The sequence below is a fragment of the Staurois parvus genome, unplaced genomic scaffold (genome assembly GCF_062004578.1).
Source record: "Staurois parvus isolate SC_StPar_1 unplaced genomic scaffold, SC_StPar_1.0 ptg000162l, whole genome shotgun sequence".
NCBI classification, from domain to species: Eukaryota; Metazoa; Chordata; class Amphibia; order Anura; family Ranidae; genus Staurois; species Staurois parvus.
The window spans coordinates 2,200,266-2,219,479 of record NW_028317958.1 but is presented as its reverse complement, the minus strand read 5'-3'; the positions used below and the strand labels follow the sequence as shown (position 1 = coordinate 2,219,479).

The following is a 19,214-nucleotide window of genomic DNA, read 5'->3' as shown; positions in this document are numbered from 1 at the left end:
AAACATAACTTTGAGGACTAATAATAAAAATGAACATAATGATATCTAATATTTTTATTGCTCACTGTGACCCATTTTAGAAGATGCCTCCTTATGTCCTTTTGTGGTGTAAGAAGCAAAGAGGAGCTCTGCAATGGTGACACAGAAGCAACAAAAGCACTTTTTCATAGAATTGGTTATTATTATTATTATTAATAAACAGCTGTTTGTATTGCTGTTTTCCTATTGTATAGATTTCTTCTACTTCCTATTGGATCAATAGGACAAGAAGTGAGAAGAAGAATTTCTAATGTAGATGCAGACAATAATAATAGAAAAAGGTTCTAATTCTTCTCCACTCTGTTCAAAACTAAAAAAAAAAAAAAAAGATTTGGCAAGAGTAACTCTTAATTCCTAGTATCCTCCACTTAAGAATCTTTTAAATCTTAACTCCACATTTAATTCACTTTAAATATTGTACCACACTAGCAGGTGTGCTTTCTGGGCGCACTGTATTAACTGTATGTAGCCTCGGGTACCTACAGTATACAGCGCTGTTTTCTGGCAGCAGAACAACTTCCCTGTTTCACACCCAAAACAATCGTGAGCTTTAAATGAAAAATCGTCTTTAAAGTGGATGTGAACCTCAGACACAAAATATAAACAAAGCATATCCCTTTATAGTGTGTATTTGTCTCAATCCAGAGCACTAAGTGTCATTTCTGTCTGCTGCTTCATTCCTTTGTTATATGTAGGAGTCTCTTCTGACAGATTTTCCTGACACCAAGAGAAAAAAAGGTAACAGGCAGGGTGCATGAGCACACAGTCTGTAATTGGCAGCCTGAGGGGGTGTGTCCCTTCTCTCCAATCAACACTCAGAGCTTCTCTCCCTGACCATTGCAGGGTGTAACTTCAGCTCCCTGCCCTCTGCTTTCTGAAAGTTCAGACAAGCTGTATAAATTTTGCACTTTCTACAGCTGTAGAAAAGAGGGCAACAGATAAACAGGTACAACTGATGTAGGAGGATTTGTGCATCCTACAACCACTTTACAGTGTGTTTACAATCAAGATCAGAGCATAGCTGAATGGGCAGCTGCATTTACGGCAAATCTTTGACTTTGTTTACCTGTCTGCCAGAGCTTTCATAAAGTGTGAAAAGACAGCACTTTGAGAGTGTCACTACTGATATCTAATCAAGATGTTCCAAAGCCTCACACTTGGACTGACAAAATGATAAAAATCGGCCAGAGAGGGCAATTTCATTTCAATCATTTTTTGATTGGCTTGCAGTTGGCTCTGACTGTCATGTGCTGAGTAGAATTATTGGATGTCAGTCCCGTGGAGCATCAACAGTCAAGAAAAACAGAGATGGCGTCTTGGTTGATTCATGATTCGACCAGATATAGTACATGGGGTTAACCAAATATAGACACATTTGAGCTAGATGAAACAACTTAAATCCTGATTTTTAATTGCAAGATGTTAAAATGGCCTTCCTTCTGGCTTTGAGGAGTCTCACGTTGACAACCTTGCATTGGCTTTCCATTACCTTGTGTTGTCACCACGAGCCCTAGTTTTCAAAGTAGACTCTACTTTCTGCCAAAAAACATACATTAGGTGGAGTTTGTTTATTGGACATTGATTGACTCATGATCCAAATTCAATTTTCTTTAGTCAACATAGACTTCAAATTTATTTATCACTAAAAAAAAATGGGTAATCGCAATTCATGTTAACAAATCACGTATGACTCCTTAATATTCTGAATAAAAAGTCCAAAAGCTAACAGTCTCTTGGTCTTTTCATCCTTACAAAGCACCTGGGTTTGTTTTCTTTACTTTCCAGTTTGTTTCCAACTTAAGATACTTTATTTGCATTCACTTTAATCTATACAATACTCTGATTGGTTGAGGTTCAGTTCACACTACTGTGATGTGACTTTGATGCAATTTACAGTGCGACTTTGCATATTTTATAAGGCCACGGTACACTGTATATTGCACCAAAGTAGTGCAGGAACCTTTTCCAAAATCACACTGCGCTGAGTCACATTGATTTAATGGGCACCATTGAAAACAATGAGATTTCCTTTGTCATGCAATTTTGTACAACTTGTCGTTTCAGAAGTTGCACTAGTGTGTAGCGGGACTTAAAGTTTTTTATTTGTGAGTGTTATTAACTTTTTGCAAATAGTCAAATCAACATGTGTTCATGTTGTTAAAAATATTGTTTCAATATTTAACCTATAATTACATAAATACTTTGTTTGCACACTACATATACAGTTCATGCTGTGATACCCGCCTATAATGCAGCACAGCAGTCATGCTCTTTTCTGCTTTTGTGATCATGAAGTTAGGGTAATGACAACACACTCTCCACTAGAATTGATCTTTTCTTGACACTTTCCCAGCCAGGGTGGCGACTATACTCTCAAACATACAGAAATCACACCTACATATGAAATATGTTCATGGAAATGTGGTGCAGCCAGCAGGTTGAGAATCCCTTTAAAATTAATTTCCAATATTAATAATTCAAAAGAAGTACTTAATGAAAATACACAGCAGTCTCCCTTTAAAATAACTACTGTAAATGCTCTTTCTGTAAAAAAAAAAAAAAAAGATTAAATGCTAACATTTTAATTTTGGTCCCAAATCATAATAAGTTGGACTTTTTTTTTCAGTTCTCTTGACCCAACTACCAGTTTTATTTAACACACAGGGCCTCACATATTACCAGTTTTTTATTTTTATTATACAGTATTTATAAAGCGCCAATAGTTCGCTCAGCACTGTACATTACAAAAGGGACAGAACATGTGACAGAACAATACCAATACAATGCAAAACATGAGGGGATCGAGGGCCCTGCTCTTTCGAGCTTACAATCTAGGAGGGAGGGGATGGTGGCACAGGAGGAGATAGCTGTGGGGGATGGAGTGGTAGGAAGAGTGGAGGAGGTCGGCAGGTTATCAGGGGGTGGAGTAGGCTTCCCTGAAGAGATGGGTTTTCAGGGTGCGCCGAGAGGAGAGTAGGTGATAATCTGATGGGTTGGGGCAGGGAGTTCCAGAGGATGGGTGACACCCTGGAGAAGTCCTGGAGGCGGGCATGGGAGGAGGAGACCAAGGAAATAGAGAGAAGGAGGTCTTGTGAGGGGCGGAGTGTGCGTGCTGGGCTGTACTTGGATATTAGGTCAGAGATGTAGTACGGGGCAGTATGGTGGACAGCTTTGTACGTCAGTGTTAGGATTTTGAATTTGATCCGTTGTGCAATCGGAAGCCAGTGGAGGGATTGGCAGACGGGGTTGGCGAAGATGGAGTGGTTGGAAAGATGAATGAGTCTGGCAGCCGTATTCAGGATCGACTGAAGCGGTTAATGAAAGAGTTTCCTATAACAACCAATCATATTTCAGCATTCTTTTCAAGTTCAGTTTAGCTCATGAAAGCAAGAATCCTACTGGTTGCTATGTGTGATATACTTCCCTATTAGACACTTGCTAACATGAGGTGTTTCCCAATATTTAACTCTGGACTCTTTACTAATAGCTCTCCTTCACAAGTCGATGGCCTAACCACAAGAAGTATCTTCCCCTAATTATATTGATTTTTCTTTTTCTTTCAGTAATAGTCCTCATATTACCTTTCCTGTTTAACTCACTTACTGGTATTGTCATGCACAGACCACTATTGAAATCAATAATAGATTATAGCTGCTAAGGATAAAAAAACAGTTTTCTGGGAACACAGTGCGGATCAATGAGACGACCGTCCACTAAGGACAGGTAAACTGCTACGGCACTCCAGCTGTTGAGGAACTACAATTCATACTTTGCTGTATTTAGAGGATATGCCACCCTGTGAGTCATACTACTCTTTAACACAGGTCACCCACTTTTGTCAACATGTCTCTTGTGTGCATTTTACCAAAGCGTAGCTTAATGTTTTTGGACTGCCATTGGAAAATATTGAGCCTTTAAACCACATGATCTCATTATTAATAATATCCAATGTACACAAAAAACAATCCTGTGGCTACGAATATATCTGTCTGATAAATATGCCTCGATGATGCTTCCATGTGTGTATTAAGAGGGGGAGAAGCATTCTTGAATCACAGTTGAAATTGGGTGAGCTGGATAAGAATTGAGGTAGATTGGGGCAAGGTCGAAGCTTTGGCCTCCCATCCCTTTGATTGACATTGATGGGAATTACAGTAGACAGAGAAGCTGCCCAATCTGCATTGTCTGAACTGGCATGCTCCTTCCCAATTAGACACCAACTGTCTACAAGTACATTCTCCCTTGTGATTTGAAAGACATGTAGACAGTTTTGACAAACTGTTCTATGCCTTTGGTTTACTTCAGAAGCATAAAGGTAGTAGCTGGACCCCTGGAGATTCACTGGATCCTAGTCTGCTGACTGGATTGTTTCTGACCAGAGCCCATGGAGTTAACAGCATTTTCTTAATATGTTACTAATGCTGCTATGCCACTGATTATCACCACCTGAGCAGGTAGTAGAGAGAGCAGTCAACTTGCAATTGGACTATACATTCCATTATTCAGAAGGCTTGTGAGAGAGAGATGAAGTCCTAATCCTACCTGAGCTGCAGATAATCTGGTCTCACTGTTCCTTGTCTCTCTATCCACTTGCCTTCAAGTTTCTTGTCATACAGCCTTACTTAGCAGAGAAGTGATACTCTTAACTACTCTATACATTTCAAAGGTGATGGTATTAAATAATCTATCATTATTAGATTGGAAAAGCATTTGCCCAGTGGGCCAGTACTAAGAAAGATATGTTGTGCTGTTGACCCTTAATGGAGATACTTCACCATTGAGATGTCTATCAAAGTGATACCACCACTCAGTGACATATGTTGGGCATCATGTAGCTAACTGCATTCAGACATGCATCCACAGCAACTGGTAGAGGGAAAACTTCAAGCAACTTCCTCTTCCGCTCTAAGACTGTATGCAACAATATGCTGGAAGCCGCAAAGCTGGTGCTGGAAGATGTTAAAAGATGCATCACAATAATTCTTTTTCATCACAATTCTTTAGGAACATCCACCTTTTACTATGCTCAACAGTCAGTGCGGCACCACAACATATTTTGCGTGATACACTTTCTGTTCCTAATATGAAAAGGCCACTTGGTTGTGCTTTCGCTACCAAGGCTAAAAGTTCCTAGCCCTGCGCTGAAAGAAACAGCTCATAATCTAAAATGAATTATCCTACAATGCTCCAGTATTCACAAGCTTTCCATTTTCATTTTCATTTAATGACTACTTATGTATGCCAATTACATGTAAGAATGACATGTGTTCTACATACTGTCACTGGTATTCCCTTGTCATGGAGTTATAAGACAGCCGCTATGGAAAAAAAAAGACTGTCAAAGTTGAATCTAATCTAGATCTAGCTGAGGCAGCCGTTTTGTAGACTATTAGTCAATTGTAACTGTTTACCCTGCAGCCATTTTGTCGCTCAGCTCATTAGAAAATAGCCATATCTCTAAAGTACTAGACAGAATTTTTAATGTCTTTGTGAATCTCTAGCCCTGAGTGAATTGAAAGTCTGCATCCTTGTGAAGGTTGAATTCAACACACACAAGCTTTTCCTTGGCTGGAACGAGAAGCCGGGTCAGGGTGAAGCAGCTTGGGCAGTTGCCTTAAGCCATATGTTGCTTTGCCTTGCATACACATTATGGATTGCAGTCTAAGCAAGGGCACATTTTTATCTCACAACAGGACTTTAGTTGAGATATCTATATTATTTTGTTACGAAAAAAGGAAGGACTTTAAAGTGAAACTGTGGCCAGGATACAAACATATGAATATTGCAATATTGTTAAGCCATAAATAAGCTTTAAAACAAGCTCTCACAGCCCTCAGTAGATGCCGACACCATGAAGCAATTCATCCTCAAATTTCACAGTAGAAAATACTTTTTTTTATTATTTAATTAAGTTCTTTCTATTACTTCTGACTTGGAAGCCATGATCCCCTGGGCAATAGGGGATCATGGGGCCCCTGTGTCCTTGCCCAAACTCAAAAAAGCCTATGAAAAAGGTACCAGGGGCATCTCATGGGGCCCCCTACTGACCCCGGGCCCTCGGGCAGTGCCCGAGTTTCCAAATGGTCAGTCCGCCCCTGGTCTGTAATATAACTATAACAGGTATACAGGATGGGGGGGAGAGAGCAAAGTGCTGAGACCTGACTTGAACAACTTCATTACTTGTGTTGTGAACTTTGAAGATTAATTGCTCCTTTCTTGCAGCTACTGAGGTCAATGAGGACTTACTGCTTGTTAAACATATATTTATGGGTTTTTACAGGGCATTTTTCTTTCTGGCCTGGTACACAAGATGGCTGACTGTATGCCAAGGAGACAGGTTCTCAAGCTTTAAGCTCCTTATCTTGGTCTCATGTGCCGCAGCTCACATCTCTTCCCAGTACATCTCACACACAGATTGCTTCCTGGCAGCTCAACAGAATGAATAATTAATGCCAATTTCCATGTATCAGTCTTTTTTTTGGCTTTGTTTTTTTTTTGCATGTAAAGTAACACTGTGATTGTTTTTTTTTCCTTTCCCTTCTCTTTCCTGGTTTCCCAAGTTCCAGATTTTCAGGAGCATGATATCTTCTTGTGGAGGAAGGAAACCGGCTTTGGCTTTAGAATTCTTGGAGGGAATGAACCTGGGGAGCCAGTAAGTAAATGCTGACAACAGATGGGGATGTACAATGTGCATGGTTTTCTTACCACAGTTGATAATACTTAGGATACATGCTCTCTGGTGACTGGCAATTGCATTGTGTTTGTGTGGACGTGCTGTGGGTTTCTATTGGGATAATCTGTGTTGTGAACTGTTGTGCTGTACACAATAGAGATTAATTAGCTCCAAAGCGATCCACAGCAAGAGTTTCTACATACTGCACCATTAAAGTAGATATGCATGCCCCAGTGTTTGATAATGCAATGCCAGATCCTAGCACTGCTTGCTATGATTAATAATTAGGCTTGGGAGGTATTCCTAAGCAGCGGTATTAGGGACTATTACCAATGTGGGTGCTCAGAAGTGACCAGACAACCAGAAGCTGTCTAACCTCCAAGTAATATAAAAATAAGCATGATGAAAAATATACATTTCAAAGAAGCTGTAATGTTTTTGAGATATAAATATAAAGAAAAGGTCATTACAAATAATGTCATGCTATTGTGTTATTGTTTTTTAAAATCTTCCTTCTGTGCAGTTTTTAAAATCTTGCCAGCATTCCCATTTAGATTTATATTCAACGCTTCCAGGCTTGACCTGAAGAATGCTTATGGCTTTATGAAATGTGCTGGGTGTTTGCTATGATACACTTGTATTATATTGTGTTATTGTTTAAAAAATGTAATTCTGTTTCTGGTTTGCGAAATCTTGTTTAAAGCTAACATACAGCCAAAATTCCCAATCAGATTAATATTCAGCACTCTCAGACTTAGCTGAAGGATTCTTTAAGGCTTTAAAGAAATTAAATTTAAATTAAATTCTTTAATTGTGCTGAATGCTTTGTAAATTCTTGCTCTGTCTGATGCTTTTTCCAACAAGCGCCTACAAACAAGGATTGTACAGCAGCTTAATGTATGCGGCTTTAAAGGGACACTGTAGACCTTTAAAAATTGTTTGCCTAGAGCTTGGATTATGATCTTCATATTATAAGTAATGCTATTAATGAAATATTAATGTTCTAGAAGTCTTGATTTTGTATGGAGTTTGACCATTGTCAATATAGAAATATCTATGCGAGGTGTGACAATTTAATTCTCGAAATTTAAAAAAACGTTTAAAATCTACATTCTTCAAAAGATCAGATGAAATTTGAAGACAACATTCTTCCTGATATTCTGGCAAGATTTGAGGCACCATCTTCACAGAAATCTTTCTCATTCCCAAATCCTCCATTAGAATCTGTCTCACTGGTACCCTTTTCATGTTCAATTCTTCTGCCATCATTTCCACACTTAAGCCTGCCATACACGGGTCGAATTCCAAAAGCATTTTCTTTCAAAAATCTTTTCTAAGAATTTTCGTTCAAATTTCGCCCCATTAGTGGGTCACAGAAACTGACGATTTTCGTGTGACCATTGAACTTGAGTGATCGGGCATGCTGGAAATTTTTTGAATATCGAACTCATTTTGAATCAATGATCGGAGAATCGTGTGGGAAATATAAACGAAAAAGAAATGAGCATGAGCTGTGACCTGGAAATTGTGGCCGAAATTTCCAAATTGGACCCATGTATGGCCTGCATAAGTCTTCGAGTTGAGCGTGTGAGGGTTCGCATTCTGTCCACATTTGCATCCATCCTTTGTGTTTTTGGCTGCCCACTTCTTGCATCATCATGGACATCTTCCCAGCCCTCCTTAAACCGCCTATGCCTTTTTCAAAGCACTTGATTTCTTCATGGACTGTTCACCATAAGCCTGTTGTAACAGCTAAAGTTTCACTCGCACTTTTCCCAATAATGACACAAAATTTGATGTTGATCCGCTGCTCCGGTTTCCTGGCACTTATTGTCTGCCAACAGTAGAGCACACACAGGGGGATATTTCTTCTACTACTCCCAAAAGACTAAAGCCTAGTTCACGCTGGCATTGAAAGCAGGCATTTGAGGGGTGTTTTTAATGCTCCTCAAATGTCTATGAAAGTGATACTATGGATAGCACCCAGTGCTGTTCAAATCAAAACATGAAGCATTGTTATCATGTCGCATTAAAATTGAAGCCTCATGTCGAGTCTGGAGGAGTTTGAAGCCTTTCAGTGCCTCCTATTCAAGTCTATGGTGACGCGCCACAAACCCACTGGCAGGCGTTTGCAGTGTTTTAATAACATTACAGTTTATTGTAGGAGGATTTGTTAAGAGTTAGAAATTAGGCAAGTGTGAACAAGCCCTAAGGGCTTGACCACACCATAGAAACGCAGTCCAGATGCGTTTCTGCATGCATGTTTTTGATGAGTTTCTACACGTTTCTGATGCATTCTGGTACGTTTTTGATGCTTTCTGGTTCACTTTTTACCCTCCCTTTTTCTTCAACTTGAATAAGGACATGTGTTCCAGTGCATTTTTGGTGCATTTTACTGCGTTACAGTACAGTTCAGTGCAGAAAAAATGCAGCATGTTCTGCTTTTTTTTTTCTGGAACTGACTGCACTGGTGTGAACTATGCCATTGGAAACCATGTAACCTACTATCAATGCCTTTTTGATGCAGAAAAAAATACCATGGACTGCATATGGTTTGGACTGGCTCTAAGTCAGAACACACTCAAGTGCGAATGGCTGTGTGACTCACCACCATAGTGCTACGCCCGGGCATTTGGGAATTAAAGTGGAACTTTACCCAACTTGACAACAAAATAATGTTCTTTAGCAAGGAACATACATTCCACAGCAATTATTATGTTACTGAAATAAGTGTATGCTGTAAATTGCCTCCAGCATTGTTCCTGTCCCATTGTTGTTCTTGCTGGAGGCTGCCATTTTGCTGAAGCCTAGAGTTCTGAGCAGCAGTAAATCTTTAAGTAGTTGGCAGACTGGCATCTACAAATTTGGCACAATTTCTAAAAATAGCAACTGAGCATGTGCAGAGCTGGGTGAGACAGTGTTTTACTGGATTTTAAACAGTATTGGCTCTTATTTTTAATGTTTTACATAGCTATACCTGCAAAATGGGCCAGCCTGAACTAATCTAGCAGGACTTAATTATCTGACTAATGTTCCACTTTAAATTGTCACACCTCATATCACTGTTGAGGAAATAAAAATTAAAATATATCTGCACAATTTTGTAGAATCGTTACTATGCTATTGAGCAAAGCTACACAAAATATCTTCATATCTGACACACTTCCAGGTGTATTGGATGGCTGCCTCCCCCTACGCTTTGTGGTTCCTCCCGTTGTCACCACAATGTTCTGTCCATAGGGTGCACCATGGGAAGCAGGTATCAGATAAGAAGATTTTTGATTCCATGAACTGACACTGACTGATAAGAATAGTCTCTTCTTTTACAGGAGCTTTTTGTTTGTTATTTATTTTTACTGTCACTTTAAAGTTGCTCTTAGTAAAAATCTAAAGTGCATGATTGCCCCTGGTACATTTTTTATGCATTTCATCTTATGTCTTCTCCCGGCAGATATTCATAGGTCATATCGTGCCTCTGGGATCAGCTGATGCAGACGGTCGGCTGAGATCAGGCGATGAATTGATCTGTGTGGATGGCACAGCTGTAGTTGGGAAATCCCATCAACTCGTAGTACAGCTTATGCAGCAAGCAGCTAAACAAGGCCATGTCAATTTAACCATAAGACGTAAAGTAGTTTATCCAGGTAGGTAGATATTAAACCTATAGTTCACCCTCATGACATATCCATACCATCAGATGGGTCCTGTGTGTATAAGAAGGGAAAAGCAGCTTTAACATAAACATGTCACAAATACGGACAATCTTAGGTCACCTTCCGTAAAAACGCATATCAAAAATATAGGCAGCTGAAAGTATATACAAATCTTGAAATTCTGGCATAGAATACCTCTTCTGAGCCCCCCTGATTAATTAGTGAAGCTGGCCAAGACTAGTAGGCAGATGGGATAGTTGTGGCATGTTCAGCTTTGACTCAAAGGTTGAGACTTGCCTTTCACTTTAGCTGCCAATATCTGATATAATAATTTATTTGCCATGTGGTTGTCACGGAAGGTAACTTCTGTGTATGCGTTTTTAAGAACTTCTGCTTAGTTTGACTTGTCCATGTTTGTGAAAATTAACCTGCCCAGAAGCTTTCCCTGCAAAAAAAGAGAGTAAATACCTCTCCGGCTGCCTGGACTGAGGGGTGGTTCTCTGTTAGAGATAAATCATCCACTGAAATCTGTTCAGAAAAACCACAACCAAACCAAAACCTGGACTGTGATCAGGGGGCTCACCCACCGACCTCCATGAAATGATTGTGTCTTGTAGCAGCAACGTGGCGGTCGGTGGGAAGAATTGCTGAGCATTGTGCGGACCAGGAGTTTAACCCACCCATAAATGCCAGTCTTAACAAACTTCAATGGACAATTTCTGTCCAGCAAAGTGGTATAAAACGAAACAGTCAGCGGGAGAGATGAGCATTTATTCCCTTCATTTGCAAGGGCAGTAATTTTGGGCAATTTCATGTATGTAACATGATTGCTTTGTCCATTTACTTTTGCTTAAAGGAGCATGCCTCTAAGTGATTTTTTTCTGTTAGAGTCACTCAACGGGCAGGCTGATGCCCCAAGTCAGTGTAATTGCCTTTTTGAAATTCATCTTTTGCAGTTCTCACGTACCATTCCCATGATATCCTTTCAGTCACTGGTATCTTGATGTTTTAATTGTCCCCAAATTGGAGTCTGACAAAAGCCTTTCCCGTTTGTTAGTTTGTAAATGTCAGCCCCAGTCTGTTGGCAGCATGTGGGCACCCCAAGAATGACAAATGTGATTGATATATTTGCTTGTGATCTTGTAAAACAGGGATTCCTAACATATTATATCACAACCAAAAATGGAAAGAGGAATGGATTTCCGAATAATTAAAAAAAATGTTCTTTTGGATTAAAAACTCTCAATATGGATAAACCCAAGTTATTGACATCTTTTGAAGTCATAATGGCACCTATTAGGACTGGTGATAAGAATGTTGATTTTGACAGTCTGGAGAAGGTGTTATTGGGGCCATTTTGGCAATAAATTAAGGCTTTGTAACAGCCCCTGATCTAGATTTTAACACCACTGGGACCTGCTTGCAGCACTTCCAGTTGACTAAAGCTGCGGAATCGGCTGAATTTCCATCCATTTATGGCCATTCCTACTTGAGAGAAGTCCATCTCGAACAGGAATGTTGGAAAATTTTAAATTGCCTGGAAAAAACAATCCTCTATGGCCAGCCTTAGCCTGTGTTCTGAACACACACTGTATCCTTTTCTCTCTAGAAGAGGGTTTTCAACATGCACCAGATCTTTGCATGCACTAAGCATCCAGATCTTTATTGCTGGAAAGATAATGTATGAAATTAAAACAGATGATTGTCACAGGTGATGATCAAATTGAACGAATCACAGACCAGAAAACTTAAAGACAAAGAGGTTGTTTTACTAGAACTGGACAGCGCAAACCAGGTGCAGCTGTGCATAGAAACCAATCAGCTTCCAGGTTTTTTTTCAAGGCTTAATTAACAAGCTGAAATTGGAAGCTGATTGGCTACCATGCAGAGCTGCACCAGATTTTGCACTCTCAAGTTTTAGTAAATAAACCCAAAAGTGTTAATCTTGATAAGAAAAAAAGCATCTTTAAGGACAACCTGCAGCTGTTTCAATAGAGCGTTTTACTCATATTCATATGCATGGTCACAGTGACAATGAGGGATGTATTTTGGTTGTTTTTTTCATGCTTATATTTCTGAATATGAAATAGTCTGTTTAACTATGTTATAAAGTCTCTTGATGTTGTCTTTTCCTATTTATTATTTTTTCAACATCTTGTTCCCCGGTAATATGTGAAAATGTATAACCATTTTGTCTTCCAGTTCTCAAAACAGAAAATGAAGTCCCTGCCTCACCAGCATCTTCCCATCATAGTAGTAACCAGCCCGCATCTCTGACAGAGGAGAAACGCACTCCCCAGGGCAGCCAAAACTCACTAAACACTGTTAGCTCTGGCAGTGGCTCCACCAGTGGAATCGGCAGCGGTGGAGGTGGAGGGAGCGGCTTAGTCAGCACTGTGGTTCAACCTTATGACGTGGAAATTCAACGTGGTGAAAATGAAGGTTTTGGATTTGTCATTGTGTCATCCGTCAGCAGGCCGGAAGCTGGAACCACTTTCGGTGAGTGCAGTGAAAATGCCATGACATGCAGTTGCAGTTAAAGGCACATTGCAAGCTTTCACAGGGATATGGCATTCATAAAATGAGAAGCAAGTCTCACCATAAATCAAACTTCAACCATATAGAGCTAAATAGATATACCTTTTAATTTAGTCAAAAGTGTGGGCAGCCATTTTGAGGGATGACTTAAGCCATACAGAGGGTACAGATCACTAGTCTTGAGAGGAAAAAAAAAATGTAACCAAAAACCATTATCGTTTTTTGTTACAGCATTCAGAAATGGTAGTTCCCATATGTCTATTTTTACAGGTTTCCCTCAACGTTGTTCCTTTTCTAATCTCCCCAAAAATAAAAAAATTAAGATCTGTTTCCTACATGTACACAAGTCTTTTGATGAATGAGAACCACTAGGTTTGAACTCAGTTCTAAGAAACACAGAAAATTTGTATGTAGCGAGTTTCATTTTCTGTAATTTAAACTGACTGATTAATGCACTTTCAAAATTTATTTTGCTTCTAGTTGTATTCCATTAAGAAGGCAAGTGCCATCTGAAGCCCAAGACGACAGTAAAAACCTGTAATTATTGAGAAATCTTCTGAGCGATTGTAGGTTTATGGCTCAGCTCCCGTGCATCGGGAGCCATAAAGATGGGCTCTTGAATTCAGCACTGAAAGAAATAAAAGTACATAGAATATTTAATCAACTTATTGGCTTCAGTCCTAAATAAAATATACATTAGGCCTTGTAACATTTTGTAGGCTTTGAAGTGAAAATCAAAGGATGCTTTAATACAGTAAATATTTCATATCTATACAAAAAATGTAGGAAAAAAATAAGAAAGGAAGGCAGATTGTGTCCGATGAGATCATGGTTAAATTAGGAGATAAAATATGTATTTACAATTTTAAGCATTTTCAGTGGGCGTTTAATAAATTAGTATTGTGAAGTTTATCTAGACATCATTTTCCTATGATTATCTTTATGATACCATGATTGTATTTCTTGACTTCTTGCCCAGTTATATAGGTACTTCCCTTAGTGGCTATGAAAAACAGGGGCACATTCTGTGATCCTTTAAATGACTATGATTTTAGCGCAGTTACATGTTCTTTCTAGTCCTTTGTATCTTGGAACAGCCACTGATATTTTTTACTTTGTGTCCTGAACAAACAGTTTTGTGTCTGGAATGGGGCTGTATTCATGGTCACCGAATAATTTGAATATTCAAAGAACATTTTCACCTGTTTTCAGCTGTTGGTCACTTTCTCTCTTTAGAAAACCCATCATGCTCTGAGAATTCTTTTTCATGTATTTAAATGTGTGATCATCCAAGTTTCAACCTTTCTTTTGCCAGTTTGTCTCCCTGAAGGTATAATGTTTAAAGAGAACAAATAGTTTTATACATATTTTGTTTTTATAATCAATACGAAAAACACAATTGATTTATCTTTGTGTTTCCTTTGAGTCAGGTAAATATTGAATATGAACATATTCTAATTTTATTTTGGCAGTGGGTAGAACTTTAGGTTTCTTTTTACATTTATTCTTTTTTTCCTTTTACCTCCTGCTGTAAAAAGCCAAATGTTTACAGAGCTCAGAAGCTCATTCTGAAATTTACACATACAACAAGATGAGTCACAGCATTGATTTCTTCCCCTCTCTTGCCTACCACTTAATGGCTGTGTCCGAGGTTTCGTCCTCCCTCTAAATGGCTGTGCCCAAACGTACAAATGAAGATCACCTTACTGAATCTGGTTGCCTTCTGTCTTTAAAAAGCCCATAATGCTCTGAGAATTCTTTGTCATGTATTAAATGTTTATATAGCCGTGGCAGTTTCCCTTTTTCTTATCTAAAGCCAAAGCCCCTTGGTTTGGAAAGTTTTTGACTTCCTGTTCTGTCTACAGGATAGACAATGAAGAGAAATGACCTGTTGGGACACAGATGGCTAAAAAAAGAGTTCTAACCCTTCCACTACTCTATCCAAAATGAAAAAAAAATGTTTTGGCTTTAGATACTATAAGCAAAATATTAGTTAGGATTGCCAAATTGCCATGTGCACACATTTTATATATCCCTTTTACTTGGTTTGCTAACTACTGTTCTCTGCTTCCTGTGCTATGGTTTCTTTTACAAGCTTTCTAGTGGCTTGGTTGCTTTTTAGTGAAGGTGATAATAAAACTATTCCTTACTGCTTACTTGTACATCTGAGGTGGAAGGGAGCCTATTATATGCACTGATTATCATTCATGAACAAAACACTGGCAAGCCTAAGTGGGTGATTTGTCTTTTTGCAATATGGGAGATCATGGACCTGATACAGAGATGGAGGGATTGTGGGTAATCTGCGGCCTTGAAGACAAATGAGCTGACCCCGGCCCATTCCATTTTAATGCAAGTGCTAAGAAGCAAACCTTAGTCAGGTTCCAGGAAACACGTTTTATAATGGCCCTGTAAATCACCCCGAGGGTGTATTGAAAATAGATTTGGCAAAGGATTTTTCCATTTTGTGCTTTGCTTCATTTTTAGATGTACAGTGACCATGCTGGGCCTAGGTCTACCTTGATTCAGCAGCCAAATGTAGTGATCAGGTGAGAATTAGGAACAACAGCCATAACAAGCTTTGGTGGCAACTGGAAATGTACACTTTCAAGTGGATATTGTTAAAAGATATCCATGCAATTGCTACCATACATAGCAAAAGCACAGAGGTAACTGTGTATGTGTAGCTATACTGCAACAGCCTTGTTGAGAGTTAGAACTCTGAGCATAATCTCCAGATCTCTACACCCTGTGTATATATTCTACCTTTATGGTGCAGCTTTGGTATATTAACATTATAGTTTAGTGATAAAGTCCACAAACGTTCAGCAGCCATTCAAATTACCTTACTGTAGTCTTCTATGATGCCACAGGAGCCTGCTCTTCTCGTTTTTGAGTTGTGCTGTCTAAAAGGGAAAAGCAGATCCTAATTGGTGAGGGTGTCACATGCTTGAGAGCTGCTAACTGGACCATTACCAGCTTTACAAAAGTAAAGTAAAATTGACAGTAGATGTAGACGGTCACTGGTAAATGCCATCTGAAAATGCTAGCTGCTTGTGGGTCAAGCTGGAACAAGTTTAAAGCAAGTGAATTCAGGTTTCCGGAACTGTATCTGTGTTTCAGCTCATTGACTGAGCCTTTTCAAAAGGAGAGAACATTTTCCTTAGGAAGTGTTTTCTTCAAAGCATAAATGTGGCCAGTCTATGGAACATTCAAATATTTAAATATTCTTAACATGGAGTAAATGAGCTTTAAAAACAAGCATTCACCTCTGACCACTGTAGCTGCAGACACTATTGAGTAATTCATCCTCAAAGCTTACAGCATAAACGCTTTCACATTTAGCAGCTCCGCTAACCCCGCTCTTCCCTTCCAGCAGTGACTTGGCAGCCTGCCTGCTTAAGTTGTAAACACATAGTGAGTGCACAGGAAAGGAGTGGGGGGGGGGGGGAGGAGTAGTATTGAAACTTGTCATCAAGAACTTTACTGCTTCTTTTGTGAACTTTGAGGGTGAATTGTTTAGCAGAGGCCAGCTAAAGAGGTCAGCAAGGACATGATTAAAAGTTTGCTTACTGTTAAAGTAGAACTATAGGCAAAACTTTTTTTTTTTCATTTTGGATAGAGTAATGGAGAGTTATAACCCCTGTCAGTTTTTTTGCCATCTGTGCCCCATTGGGAAGATTTATCTTCACTTAATGCCCCGTAGCCAAAACAGGAAGTGAGAAAATCTCTACAAATAAAGGGAATTCTTTGGGGCCCCCCAGGTCACCAGAACTAGTGGAAGATTTCCCCTCTACTACCTTTCTGAGGACACCCCAAAATTTGGGGTTTCTTTTACTTTCACTTTCAATGATAATGGTAAACAGGACAAGTAGAGAGGGTAAATCTCTCTAATGGGGGCAGAGGTAGAAATAGAACCTGACAGGGGTTGCTTTCACTTTCAATGATAATGGTAAACAGGACAAGTACAGAGGGTAAATCTCCCTAATGGGGGCAGAGGCAGCAATAGAACCTGACAGGGGTTATAATCCCTTTCCACTCTGTCCAAAACTAAAGAAAGGCCTAGTTATATTTTAAGAATATCTAAATGCTTGAATGTCCATAGCCTGGCCACAGAACTACTTGTTCAAGTGGTAGTAAAGTCTCCTGACCTACTCTGTGCTATATAAAGCAAAGTGAAATAACTTGCATGCTATCCCAACCTGTGCCATTTAGATTTCAACCAATCTTTGTCTGTATGACGTTACTGGTATATGAGCATTTTGTCCCCCACTAAGGGCACACTCAGTGTGCCATCAGTGTATTCATACAGGTGCCACCCTCTGTCATCTGCACTCCAGGACATTGCATAACAATCCCGCAAAAGTTCAGGTCCATTACTATTAATTTTCACTGCTCATGCACAAGATTATGTCTCCGGCATACGAGGAAAGGCAGAAGTATACCACTACATGACATCAGTAGACACCGCAAATATGGCGCTGGCTCAGGCGGAACACGGGACAAGAAATAAAACCGAAAAAAAACAGTAAGAAACATGCTATGGGGATACCTAGCACTGGGGAAATGTTTAGCATGGTGGCCTTGCAATTTCTGAAGATATCTAAATGCCTGAATGTCCATAGCCTGGTCACAAGTTCAATCCAAGGAAGATCTCTGATCTATGAAAAACTGATAGGATCGGCAACAGTTTTTTATAGTACAGCACCATACTTTGGTATGGCATGATGTGGCTTTGTATCCTCCATAGTGGCCAGCCCATTTGGCTCATTGATTGATATGTCAACATCCAGCTTGCCTTGCCAGTGTTTTCTTCAACATGAGCAGCAAAGCTCAGCTAATACTTGCTTAATGCATTTTTAACCCTCAACCTTCTTTCTCCTTTCTCAATCCTTTTCTCCTGTCCCTCCGATGTCTTGTCACTTTAACACAAACTGTGACATACAAAAGCTGGAAATGCATGTGTGGCCATGCCTCATAAAATAGGTCGGATAATCGAGGGCAGCCCAGCCGACCGCTGCGGAAAGCTCAAAGTGGGAGATCGGATACTGGCCGTCAACGGGTGTTCCATCACCAACAAATCACACTCGGATATTGTCAACTTAATTAAAGAAGCTGGAAACACTGTAACTCTACGCATCATCCCTGGAGATGGTAATGTGCCATCTTTATCTTTCATGTATAATGATATTGTTATTACTCTTACAACTTGTATAGTCAGTAAAATGTGTTAAAGTGTGGGGGAGACGTAACATTTTCCAGGTTTTTGTTTGTCTCGGAGCCTGTTGGAGTGGTTGTCCTTCACTTCCTGTCCCCATAGCGCCCATACAAGAATAAAGGAATGAGATTGTTACTGGGACAGGAAGACACAGACAGCAATAAAAATATTATCGGAAGATCTAATCCTTCCCAAAGCTACTAAAAATTTGATTTTGCCATTGCCTCCTTTTGGAGAACTTTACAATCACTTTCCATCCTTACAGAAATTGAGGACAAATCTCCCCGATAGAGAAAAGACAAAAACACGTTTGTAGAGACTCTAAACTTTCCCTGCTCTATCCACAATAAAATAAAATGTTTTTCTTGGGGATGGGCTTTAAATATTTTTTTTCTAAACCCTTTGGTAATTGAACAAGAACTATTTTAATCTGGATTAGAATAGGGAAGAGTCGAACCTTCGTCAAGTTTTTTTTTTTTGTCTCCGTGCTTCATGAGACATGAGACTCCGTCCATTCAGGGTACAACAACAAAAAATGGTTTTATAAGTAGAGTGGGGGAAAGGTTTAGACTTCTTTAAGGTATTTGATGCTGCCTGTGTCCCGGTTATTGTATGTAATCCCTAACAATGAACTTCACTTATTTGCCCATTTGGTCCTTTAACCATTAGCCGCCCGGTCTATAGCCGTTTGGCGGCCGCAAAAATGCGGCAGATTTGCGGGGTATACGCCATTTGGTGTCTTCCTGCACATGCGCAGTTCGCGCAGCGGCGGGATCTGTCACCGGCCATGTACCTCGGACACGGCCGATGACAGATCTGAGTACCGGCCCCCGTTGCCGGTACCATGTGACCTGCTGTGACCAATCACAGCAGCTCACATGACAGTTGTATACAATGGATGGCTTCATTCATGCCATCCATTGTATACTAGTGCCTAGCTGTGAATGGTCACAGCAGGTCACATGCACATGTCATGTGATTAGCTGTGGCCAAATCACAGCTAAGCACAAAAAAAAAAAAAAACCTGAATGAATCGATGTCATTCAGGTAAGTGCTTGCTTATAGCAAAGTAATTGTTTGCTATAAGCAAATT

General features: G+C 39.6%; 1 protein-coding gene across 10 annotated transcripts in view; it reads left to right on the top strand.

The window, feature by feature from the left end:
• MAGI1 (membrane associated guanylate kinase, WW and PDZ domain containing 1) overlaps positions 1-19,214 on the top strand; it is a 768,502-nt gene that overhangs the window by 717,961 nt on the left and 31,327 nt on the right. For 7 of the 10 annotated variants that reach the window (XM_089676006.1, XM_089676002.1, XM_089676003.1 and 4 more), the window contains 4 exons: positions 6,600-6,691; positions 10,164-10,356; positions 12,568-12,864; positions 17,854-18,057. In XM_089676006.1, coding sequence (XP_089532132.1) covers positions 6,600-6,691; positions 10,164-10,356; positions 12,568-12,864; positions 17,854-18,057 — 786 coding nt within the window. The remainder of the gene's footprint in view (positions 1-6,599; positions 6,692-10,163; positions 10,357-12,567; positions 12,865-17,853; positions 18,058-19,214) is intronic. The other 3 variants (XM_089676009.1, XM_089676005.1, XM_089676004.1) reach the window with 2 other exon arrangements.